The 12,276-nt window shown below is 42.2% G+C and overlaps 1 protein-coding gene across 1 annotated transcript; it reads left to right on the forward strand.

The window, feature by feature from the left end:
* On the forward strand, nt 1-12,135 carry nepro (nucleolus and neural progenitor protein). The gene is made up of 9 exons (XM_073043235.1): nt 1-122; nt 5,824-5,978; nt 6,263-6,339; nt 6,415-6,555; nt 8,122-8,199; nt 8,313-8,698; nt 9,592-9,656; nt 9,761-10,005; nt 11,447-12,135. Exons 1-9 carry the CDS (start codon nt 26-28, stop codon nt 11,886-11,888), a joined length of 1,686 nt encoding a protein of 561 aa, XP_072899336.1. The 5' UTR covers nt 1-25; the 3' UTR covers nt 11,889-12,135.
* Nucleotides 12,136-12,276: the final 141 nt, after the last annotated feature.

Here is a 12,276-nt window from a genome sequence, read left to right on the forward strand (position 1 = left end):
GCAAGGGCGCTTCCTGCGAGGGAAGATGGCGCTCGAGAGCGGGAGCGTGGCGGAGGTTTGGAACAGGGCGGACATTCCGTTCCCGGAATCTTCCTCCCTCACCGTGGCGGCCACCGACTTGGGTAGGGGCGGATCGCTGAGCCAGAGCCACGCAAAGGCCCTCTACTTCGACTGAGCCGGGAAGCTTTAAAATTACCAGGGAACATGCAGTGTAGAAGTCTGCCACTTTAAGTAAAAGAAGGAAATGGGGACAACCCCCCCCCCCCCATAGTTCCTGAGTTTTCATCCTCATTTCCGATGATAGCATTTTACCTAGACATGAGCAGTTTTTATTTCGAAATCAAATCTTGCGACCTACACTAATAAACGCAAGAGATTCTGCAGATGCTGGAGATCCAAAGCAACACACACAAAATGCTGGCGAAACGCAGCAGGTCAGGCAGCGTCTATGGCAAGGAATGAAAAATCGACGTTTCAGGCTGAGACCCATCTTCAGCAGCTCCAGCATTTTCTGTGTGTGTTACTCTGGATTACCAGCATTTGCAGAATCTGTGTTAATGTTAATCTCTCTTCTCAAATGATATGATTAGTATTTTAAACATTTTCTGTTTATTTTCAAGGTTCTTAATGATTTATCTCCTAATTTGAATGCTCCACATTATGTAAATGTTTTGTGCCCCATTATGAGGATGGTGTGGCGCAGCGTTTAGCACAGTGCATTACAGCATCAGCGATCCATCCATCAGGGTTCAGTTCCCATCGCTGTCTGTAAGGAGCTTATACATTCTCCCTGTGACCGCGTGTGTTTCCTCTGGGTGCTCCTGTTTCCTCTCACATTGCAAAATCGTACAATTGTGGTTATTTAGTTGTGGGCATGCCAAGCACTGCAGGTCTGCCCCATCAGCAAGTTGCTCGATAGTAGAGGAGCTGGACTTTGTTGCTACCTGTTACAGAAAAGCGGTGGAGCCGGTGCACATTCTAACAAACGGTGCGAGTGATTGTCTTGGATGTTTTGCAGCTGCACAGGAGAGGAGACGCCAGAGGCAGTGTGGTGTGGCATCCATGCTGGTCTGGGAGCTCCCCCTCCCAATGCTGCTGTCTAGTGTTCACTGTGTGGTGGAAGGCAACTTGGATTGTGTTTGTCTGTGAACTGCTGTGAGCTTGTTCTTGCCAACAACATCTGTACGCCATCACCCTCCAGGATGTGTCGCTCAGGGATTTGGGCTATATAATATTTTTTTGTGTGACTTGTTACTGTGTTTTGCAACTTGGCCCCAGAGGAATGGTGTTTTGTTTGGCTGTATTCATTGATATCCCTGAGTGACAATTGAACTTGGAAGTGTGGCAACATTTGTGGATCCTCAGCCTGTTTTGGCTTTTGACACAAAATCTGCATGTTGATAAATAGGTACCACCTTTGGCAGTCCCTTGGGATTGGGATGAATTGCTTCTGCTTCTGCTATTAGGGATTCTGGCACTATGAGGTGAAGCCAATTTAGGAACTGTTGACTGTGGTAATGGGCCAACAGTTCCCTGGAATCAATGGGAATGTTGCATTGTTTTAAGAAGGCTTTGAGTACATCCTTGAATCTTTTTTCTCTGTTTACACCCCATCCCATTTTATGGAGGAGTTTAGAATGGAATATCAGCTTCAGGAATTTTGTTTGGCATGTGAACATTATGGTCTGCCCAGCATGGCCAACTAATCGTAACTAAGGCCCCAGTGTCAAGGAGATGACACTGGCATCGGTTTGCCTGTCCTTGCAGTGAATTTGGAGAGCTCTGTACAGGTGCTGTTGTGCTATTTTTCCGGTGTAACTGTTGTAGGCACTCCAGGTGACAAAACATATTTGAAAGTATAGATCACTACTGCCTGGTAGATCATGGGTTTAGTTTGTGGTCTGTAATTGTGATTGTGACCTCCAGTGTTCTTTCCCTCAGGGGACCAGAGACTCTGATGCATTGAGGAAGAAACTCGGCACTTTCAGTGTTGCCTTCATCCAGAGCTGGTTCCTGAAGTATGGGGAGTAGTTCACATTTTTCCTGGGTCTTGTGAACTTTTATAGTTTGAGGGCAATGTGGGGAGGTTGGTGGAAGATAGTAATCTCGTGGATGTCCTCTCCCATGCTTCGTTTGACAATGTCTTGAAACTGAAGTTTCCGATATGTGCAAATGCAAGCTCTGCATTGGGCAAGTGGGCTAACAAGGTTTGAGTGACGGTGGTTGTGGAGAGTACCTACCGCAGGATGAGCCATTTCCCATTAGTTCCAAAGATCGTCTCCACTCCTTTGGGAAGTTTGTGGGAGGTGAGGTTCTGCATTGTATGAGAAAGATGGAGAAAACTAGCATGATACTGCTTGATTTGGCACTGGCCTTCACTGTGAATGGTTCTGTTGCGGACTCTTGGCTAATATTACGGCTTGCGTGTCATGGTGAAATAACTGTAAGATGAGAGTGGGTATTTTTGTGTGTGCAGTCTAATTCACAGAGGGTGTTCTAACGCCCCTCCTGATTGGTGACAAAGGATTCACAAGGTCCTAAGATCCTCCCTCATTCTTTTGAGCTCTGTCAAGTACAGGCCCAAATATATCAAATGCTCTTTGTACATTAAGCTTTTCATTCCCAGGGTCAATCTGGTGAAACACGAGGAAATCTGCAGATGCTGGAAATTCAAACAACACACACAAAATGCTGATGGAACACAGCAAGCCAGGCATCATCTATAAGGAGAAGCAGAGTTGACGTTTTGGGCCGAGACACTTCATCAGGACTAACCGAAAGGAAAGATAGTAAGAGATTTGACAGTAGAGGAGGCCATGGATAGACATAACAGAATGGGAATGGGACGTGGAATTAAAATGTGTGGCTACCTGGACTATTCCTCTTCCCACCCTGTCTCTTGCAAAAATGCTATCCCCTTTTCACAATTCCTCCGTCTCTGCTGCATCTGCTCTCAGGATGAGGCTTTTCATTCCAGGACGAAGGAGATGTCTTCCTTTTTTAAACAAAGGGGCTTCCCTTCTACCATCAACTCTGCTCTCAAACGCATCTCTCCCATTTCCTGCACATCTGCCCTCACCCCATCCGCCCGCCACCCCACTCGGGATAGGGTTCCCCTTGTCCTCACCTACCACCCCACCAGCCTCCAGGTCCAATGTATAATTCTCTGTAACTTCCGCCACCTCCAACGGGATCCCACTACCAAGCACATCTTTCCCTCCCCCTCTTTCTGCTTTCCGCAGGGATTGCTCCCTACGCGACTCCCTTGTCCACTCGTCCCCCCATCCCTTCCCACTGATCTCCCTCCTGGCATTTATCCTTGTAAGAGGAACAAGTGCTACACCTGCCCTTACACTTCCTCCCTCACCACCATTCAGGGCCCCAGACAGTCCTACCAGGTGAGGCGACACTTCACTGTGAGTCGGCTGGTGTGGTATACTGTCTCCGGTGCTCCCGGTGTGGCCTTTTATATATTGGTGAGACCCGACGCAGACTATGCTCGGTCCGCCAGAGAAAGCAGGATCTCCCAGTGGCCACACATTTTAATTCCAAGTTTCATTCCCATTCTGATATGTCTATCCATGGCCTCCTCTACTGTCAAAGTGAATCCAGACTCAGGTTGGAGGAACAAAACCTTATATACCGGCTGGGTAGCCTCCAGCCTGATGGCATGAACATTGACTTCTCTAATTTTTGTTAATGCCCCTCCTCCCCTTCTTACCCCATCCCTGACATATTTTTCCATCTCCCTCTGGTGCTTCCCCCCCCCCCCCCCCTTTCTCCCGAGGCCTCCCGTCCCATGATCCTTTCCCTTCTCCAGCTCTGTATCACTTTCGCCAATCACCTTTCCAGCTCTTAGCTTCATCCCACCCCCTCCGGTCTTCTCCTATCATTTCGCATTTCCCCCTCCCCCCACTACTTTCAAATCTCTTACTATCTTTCTTTTCGGTTAGTCCTGGCGAAGGGACTCGGCCGGAAACGTCGACAGTGCTTCTCCTTATAGATGCTGCCTGGCCTGTTGTGTTCCACCAGCATTTTGTGTGTGTCAATTTGGTGAACCTCAGTTGCACCCTTTCCAGGGCTAATACGAGGCCCAAAATTGTTCACAATATTTCCAAATGTGGCCTGACCAAGGAGTCCTGGTGAGATGCTGCACTGTACAGGTAGTCCCCGAGTTACGAACGTCTGACTTACGAACCGAGGAAGGAGAACGCCATCCGTCATTTTAAGTCGTTACCATTGACACTGTGTTGAGTGTGTAACTTCGTATTTTGGCTTAAATTTTTCTTAATAAGGTTCACCCTGACCCCCCCCCCCCGTTCCGGTTGGCTGGTGGTGCAGTGAGATCAGCGCCGGGCTCAAGAACGAAGGTTCCTGAGTTCAATCCAGTGACAGACCGTTCCCGTGCTGGGTTGATGTCGATCCAGTGACTCCTGTACCATCCTTGCCGGGTTGATGTCGAGTTTGGAACTCGACCTCATTTAAAAAAAACACTGCCACCTCCAGTTTAAATTCCCACGCGGAATATTGTGGAGGATCAAATACCCAAACCCAGCGCAGTCCCCACTTGTCCCATTTAACCTGTCTCAGTGCGGTGGACTTTAGGAGCCAGGGAATTGTGCAGTGGTCCTTAGGATCCAGTGGAGGTTGGGACCTGCTGCCGGCAGTGTTTCTGTTCCGTTGATGGGAAGTGATCGTGATTGAAAATAAAGTGGAAATAATAGTGTTTGGAAAGAGGTGAAACGCCGTTGGTCATTGGAAAAGCGTTAGGCTACAGTCGGTCAACGATCGGAACAATTTTAAAGGATAAAGTGAAAATAATGGAGCATGTGAAAGACCCTGCCCCGATGAAAGCTACAGTTATTACTAAGCAACGCAGTGGTTTAGTTATTGGAATACATGTGTTTCTTAAGTGTTTTATATGCATAGAAAGGTAAAATATATACTATATACTAAGACAAGCGTTTGACTGACACTAAATAATACCGGATGTACTTGTTCCGACTTGCGTACAAATCCGACTTAAAGGCGGACTCGGGAATGGAACTCGTTCATAACCCGGGGACTGCCTGTATTCTATAGATGCCATGAAGTGCTGCTGCTTTGCATCAGTGATGGAGAGATTGAATGTTTGTAGATGGGATGCCTATCAAACAGACTGCTATATCATCTGTTGTTGGGCCTTGTGACTAGCATTGATGCTGAGCAAGTGTAGAGTATTCCATCAAACTTCAGACTTGAGCCTTATAGATGATGGACAGTCTATTTAGAATTAAGAGATGAGTTACTTGCCATAGGATTGACGTGATCTTGCAGCCACATCCCTAACTAGCAGCTCCGATTCAGTTTGTGGTCAGTGGTAACCCCAGAATATAGATGTGTGGGTTCATCCCTATCAAGCCACAATGACTTACATTGTGTTTTCATTATTCTACTAAATTCTTACTAATTCTTAATTATTTCAACATTACGTCTTTATAACTTTGTACTAACTGTGTACACTTTAAACAAAAAAAAATTGCTGTTTTTAAAATGGTGCCTATATATTGATTGTAGTTTCTGTTTTGCAATGGAGATTCAAAGCATGGCGTGGGTGCTGTTAAAGATTATTTGTAGTGAAAGGAAGTGTAATTGTGCTAGTTCAGCACCCCTTACTTTAGGACTTGCCTTTTGAGAATTTGGTAGAAAGTCATACCTAAGTAGAAGATCTCAGGTGTAGATTGACTGACATTTGAGTTCATTCATAATGGTTGGAGTCAAATGCTAAAAATATTTAAAATGCATATGTATTGAGTAACATAATTGCACTTTATTTTGTTTCAGATGTCTTCATAACTGATCTCCATTCTGCCTGTGAAAATGCGATTAGAGTATTAACTGATAAATCCCTTACAGTGGAGCTTCTTGTCCTGCGCTCTGTGATTTATACTTTCCATAACAGGCTACATCAGCACAAGTCTTACCTTGTCATAAAGCAGGTTAGTGTCCTTGTAGAGAAATTTGTAAGTCTCAGTTGAGTGCATGATTGCTGGAGTGTAAAAAAAACCTACACCAAATTAGCTAAATTATACTGAGTACTATTTTACTCTTAGAGACCATTCAAAGATAGTTTATTACTCTGATGGAGAAGATGGAGCAATTCACAACATTCAGGATTGAAATTTATGCAGCATAAGTTCTCAACCACACATCAACATATTTTATTTATTTCTATTAAAGCATTAAATTGATGAAGTTATTTTACTTTTCTCTGCCCCAATAGGTTGAACAATGTGTAAATCGTCTTCACAAAATGCAACTTAATCATTCAATTCAAAGCCTGATCAACTCGTGTTCAAGGTAAACTTTGAAAGGAAATGTAAAAATGCACATTTTTCAATTAGTGCATCTTGTAACTTTGATCTTCATTTTTAGAGTCACCAGAAAGCGTAAGCTGGAAAGCAATTGCCCAAAGCAGGTTCCCAACCAGGCAGTCCTGGAGTGGATGTCACTGAAAATATTGGGAAGTAGTAAGCTGATACTGCGGCTGATGGATATGTGCTCCAAAGCATTTCTGTATCCTTGAATATGACAATTTCCTGCCATTTCTCACTACTTACATGTGCTACAGTGTCCAGTCTGAAAATTGATGTGGCATTGGTGCTTATAATAAAGCCACCATTACTGACCTTCATCAGAAGTACTGTTATGTGAAGTTGATTTATATGTGTGTTTGACAGATTTTTAAAAAAAATTAACACTTGTAGGATATTTGATTATGTACTGTGGACTTCGGAAATTATTAAGCTTACTTTTGAAGTTATTAAGCTGTATTCCTCGACATGATTTGTATGCAGCCAATTGACAGCTATTTGGAAATCCCTTTGAAACATTTATATGGTCCTGTTTGTTATTCTTGTCTACTTGACTGTCAGCCATGAATATAAATCCCACATTCATCTCTGCCATGTGATGTATCATACGTCTTCAATTTATTTTATAAGGAAATGGCTGAAAATTTTGGAAGAAAGTTTGAAAAATCCTTTTTGCCTATGTGGTTAAAAGTGAGGGAATTACATGGGGTGGATGTCTGAAAAGTAGACTCATTTTAGATTCTAATAGAAAATGGAGGGCAGAGTTCAAAATAAGCTGACATTCATGGTGAATTAAAGATGGGCTCGGGTATCCTTGGAGTACTCAAATCCAGAAATGGAAAACGTATGTGAGGGGAATTTAGCACTAGGCGGGCCGATTGGATCATACATATATGGTAATGACACCCAGGGCATTCTAGGCTTTTCTTGAACCTTAAAATTTCTTTTCCTCTGATGATCACTTCATATTCCACCACGTCAGAAAGACTGAAGCCAGCAGCTTTGACCCCTCCCAGTAGTGCAGAGTTGAAGATGAAGAGTGGTGCAATGTCATTAATAATTGCACAGAAGTTTAAAGTTGGAAATTGAGGCAGTAAATCCATCCTCAAATTCCACACGATTCCTTCATCAGTGAGCCAGACGATTTGATGCTTAGTTTATAAACACCATCTGGACTTCTGATTCTCTTCCTTTCATTGAAAGTATTCACTTTTATTTCCCCAGCATGATCCAAGCATCTTGCCAAGTACTAAATTCCCTTTTATTATGTTTTCTATTTCTGGATTGGAGTACTCCAAGCAACATACACAAAATGCTGGAGGAAGTCAGCAGGCCAGACAGCATCTATGGAAAAGAGTACAGTGGACGTTTCGGGCCGAGACCCTTCAGCAGGACTGGACTTTTTGTCTCCAGTCCTGCTGAAGGGTCTCGGCCCAAAATGTTAATTATTCCCTCTTTTGCATAGAAGCTGCCTGGTCTGCTGAGTTCCTCCAGCATTTTGTGTGTGTGCCTGTATTTCCAGCAACTGCAAATTTTCTCTTGTTTGTGATTAAGCACTCCAGGGCTCTTTTAGCCCACCTCCTATTCAGCATAAACATAAGCTTATTTTAAACTTTAGTGGCTAAGTTTTTATTTTCAAGACACAGTAATGTGTGTATTAATAAAAGCTGGCATGAAGTTACCATTGAAGTGAATTCTTTGATCTTAATCTAATGCTTAATTCAAAACATTTTCAAATGTTGGTTATCTTAATTGTAACAAATTGCAGTTTGACTGGTCAATTTCTTCGTTATGGAAGATACATAGTCCTAAATGTGATTATGACAGGAATTCTCAGCAGACTGTGGTAAGTGAATAGTTCATTTGGTAGAAATCCTATTTGTAGTCATTAAATTTTGGTAAATATTTTTAATGAAAGATTCATAGTATTTTACAGCTGTGTTTTGCTTTTCTTTCTAGGGTCCTGTTTAAAAGAATCCTAATATATCTGGATGTTTTATATGACAGACTATTGGCGGCAGTAAATGAAGTATCTAAAATTCAATATTTGCCTTTTGTGAAGGACTTTACCTTCCCTGTTAGCCTCAGGCAGTGGCTTGGTCTTTTCTCGATCAAAGGAATACAAATTAAAATGCCAAGCTTTTTCTCTCAGACCACTGGAGTACCTTTGGGAAAGCCAAATTTACTTGATGAGTTGTTTTCAGAACCTGAAGCTTTATTGTTGACAGATGATCAAAGTGTATTGTTAGATGAAAATAAAATGAATTACAACCACGTCCCTAAAATCGCCAGTCAGTTTCTGGATATCGGCATTCCTGTACAGGACCAAAGACTCCGTAAAATTGGTGAGCTTTTGTATAATGCTGTGACAGTTAAATATTGCAACACACACAAAATGCTGGAGAAATCTGAAATCCAGCAGCATCTATGGAACGAAATGAACAGTTCATGTTTTGGACCAAGTCCCTTCATCAGGACCCTTCACTTCCCTCTTAGATGGCCTGACCAACTGAGTTCTTGCAGCATTTTGTGTGTGTTGCTCAAACTTTTTCCAGTATCTGCAGTCTGTCTTGTGTCACAGTTAGTTACTGTATTGCTTTGTTTGTCTAATAAGAATGTGTGCAGTTCCAGTTTCTGCGTTATAGGGAGATTGTGGAGGCATTGGAGAGGGTGCAGAAGAGGCTTAACAGGTTGCTGCCTGAATTAGAGGGTATTGGGTTGTTTCCTCTGGAGTGTCAGGGGCCGAAGGGTGACCCGGTAGAAGCTTATAAAATTACGAGAGCCATAGAGAACGTGGACAGTCAGAAACTTTTTCCCAGGGAAGAAATATTAAATCCTAGATGGAGTAGCTTTAAGGTGAGAGTGGGAAAGTTTAAAGGAGATATGTGAGATGTGTGTCTGTACACAATAATAGTTATCAGGAATATACTGCTAGGGGTGGTGGTGGAAGCAGATATGCTATTGGCATTTCAGAGGTTTTAGGTGGACTTGTGAATCTGCACGGAATGGAGGGGTATGGAGCATGTGCAGGCAGAAGGGGTTAGTGTAATTTGTCATCATGCTTTTGATAAATGTCTCGGGTTAATGGGTCTATTCCTGTGCTGTATGGTTCCGTATTTAAATGATTATCTTTGCCAGAATTTCGTACTGTCGTGGTGTTTTCCACAACTGGTGTGCTACATTTTTTAAAAATGCAAGTTGTATTGGAATTGAACTAATTATTTTGTTTATATTGAAGGAACTGACAGACAATTTGGGTTTAAGATGACATTTCAGCAGGCTCAAAGGCACAACTTTGCTGTGGTCAGTATGTTTCTTTTAACTGCAGTAAGAATGATTGATTAAAAGTGTGCATATTGCTGTAGGTATTTCACACCATCTTTAACATAAATGTTTTATGTTTTCAGAAAAGTCTGAAGTCTGAGGGAGAATTTAGCTGCAGAAGAGCAAAGAAGAATGAGCAGCCACTTGTTCCACTGACTGAGTTTTTGGAGAGGATTACCGCAGCACAGACTTTAAGCAAACTGTGTCGGGAGCTTAAAACAATATTCCTTTGGTTTAAGAAAAGAAAACTGAAGCACAAAAGTTACTATTTAGGAAATCAGTATCTGAAATGTCACAAATTAAAAATGGTGGAATCCCTTGGCTACAGGTCTGTATAACTAATGGGCAGAGTTAGAGATGTACTAAAATTGTTCTGATAGCATTTTGATGATCAACCATTTAGTTGCAGCATTTGCTTGTCAGTGGTTTTGCTATCCTGCATTTAAGAACAAAATGCTGAATCATTTGTTGCTTCTGTCAAATAACATCGATTGTAATTGCTGCTTTGCGTAAATCAGAGGATAGTTTTTTGTATTTCCAAGTAGCAGATGAAAATAATAATTTCAAAAAAAATTGAGCCAGTGCTATCTGAAGTGGGACGGGCACCATGGTAGTGTAGCAGTTAGTGAGACTCTATTACAGCTTGGGGTGTCGGAGTTTGGAGTACTACCCCAGTCTTCCCCGTGGAAGGCGTAGGTTTTCTCCAGCTCCTCTGGTTTCCTCCCATGGTCCAAAGATGTATCGGTTTGTAGGCCATTTTAAATTGCCCTGTGATAAGGTAGGGCTAAATTAGGGATTGTCAGGTGGTGCGGCTCAAAGGGCTGGAAGGATTTATTCTGCGCTCTACCTCTAAATAAATAAATAAATGTAAATCCTATGAATTTTGGTACTTAATCCCCAACTGGGAACCATGCAAGATGTTTGATTTTTAATGAGGAGCCATGACTATGTTCTCCTCAGTTATTTGCCTCGTACTTGGAATTGTAAAATATCTTTACAATATAGGGTTGCACAGTTACACAGGTAGTAGAACAGCAGCTTCACAGCTAAAGTCAATCTTGACCCCTGGTGTTGTTTGCATGGAGGCTGTATGTTCTCCCTCTGACCATGTGAGTTTCCTTCAAGTGTTTCAGTTTCCTTCCATGTCCCAGGGACACAGGGATTGGTATTGTACATCACCTCTGTGGTGGGGAGTGGTAGCATCTGGTGAATAAAATGGATTGGTATAAATGGGTGATGAATGGATTTGGTGGGTTGAAGGATCTATTTCCATGCTCTAGCTCTATAGCTATATTAAGTAATTAGAAACTCCTGGAAATATTTTCAAGAGGGAGAGATTTTGCTCAGCACCTTTTTTCCCCATAGGCCAATGTCACTTGATCAGTTAGTCAGAAATCAATTATTAATTCTTTATGCTGCCCTGGAGTTGGGATGAAGGTGTGGGGCAAAGTGTCTGAAAATAAATGGGTAGCTACTTGCTTTAAAAGTTGGCTTTTGCAGTACCTGACTGAAGTTGATAACTTGTGCTTGGTAAGAGCACCCACCATCCCACAGCTCCTCTCTCTGCCTCACCCAGCTCCTACTTTTCCAATCTGCATCCTAGACATGTGTCTTAATTCTGTGCAGAATTATAGACAGTACTGCAGAGTGCAGGCAGAAGGACTAATTCATTGCATTTCAACTTGGGCTGACAAATGGATTCAAACCTATGGCAGAGGTGCAAGTAACTTGTCATGTTTTGCTACTGTTTGCTTCTCTTTATATTTCAGCTTTCCGAAGAAGATCAATTTCATAAAATCCTCTGTCTGCAAATGTCTCATCAAGAAGTCCCAGAGAACTTTTGAATCAGACAAGGTATTCAAAAATCATCTGAGTGGAATGACCTTTCTTCAGAAGTATAAGATAAAATACAAGAGACAGCTAAAGTTGCGCAAATTACAGTTAAGGAGACAGAAGTCTTTGCTGAGAGCAAAAGCCTCATTCTTGAGTGTTAATACAGAGAAGAGGAGAAAGTTGCATGCAATACCACATTTTGATTGTGATGGGCAAGTTTCTGTAAAGAGACACAGTATTAGAACAAATATGGCTGCTGAATTCGTTGGAGACTTTGGTCAGGATCAGAAACTGAAGAATGTGCCACACGCATCGGGCTCTCCAAATGTGACAAATGCAGATGATATTGATGATATTTTTGCATCAATTGGAGTATAGTTTGTTTTGTAAGTTTAAAAACCTCTGTAAAGGACTGGCAAAGCAATATATGGGAAGCGAACCTTGAAGTGCCATCATTGTGCAATGAACTTAAAAATGATTATTATGATAATCAGTTCTTGTTACTAAAAGCCTGGATGTTATGAAATCTAGAAAACTTGCTTCTGTGGAAGTGTTTCCTCGTCCAGAACTTCTCAGTGAGAGTTTGCAATGAAGAAGGAATAAAAATAATGTCAATTACATCGTCTGAATTCTGTGGTTATCAGTTTATATTGCAGTACTTCAAGACCTAGATTGTGTCCCTCACAATTGCTGAAAACGCCTTCTGTCAGTTGCTTCCTGTAATTCACTTGTATAGATTTTTTTTTAAATTGCAAGATTGAGAATT

This window comes from Hemitrygon akajei, chromosome 4, assembly GCF_048418815.1.
Source record: "Hemitrygon akajei chromosome 4, sHemAka1.3, whole genome shotgun sequence".
Classification (NCBI taxonomy): Eukaryota; Metazoa; Chordata; class Chondrichthyes; order Myliobatiformes; family Dasyatidae; genus Hemitrygon; species Hemitrygon akajei.

Bases quoted from the DNA above. Each gene is read 5' to 3' on its own strand.
- nepro (XM_073043235.1), top strand. From the start codon at position 26: ATGGCGCTCGAGAGCGGGAGCGTGGCGGAGGTTTGGAACAGGGCGGAC. The intron at 123-5,823 runs GTAGGGGCGGAT...ATTTTGTTTCAG, and splicing joins CGTGGCGGCCACCGACTTGG to ATGTCTTCATAACTGATCTC. The intron at 5,979-6,262 runs GTTAGTGTCCTT...CTGCCCCAATAG, and splicing joins CTTACCTTGTCATAAAGCAG to GTTGAACAATGTGTAAATCG.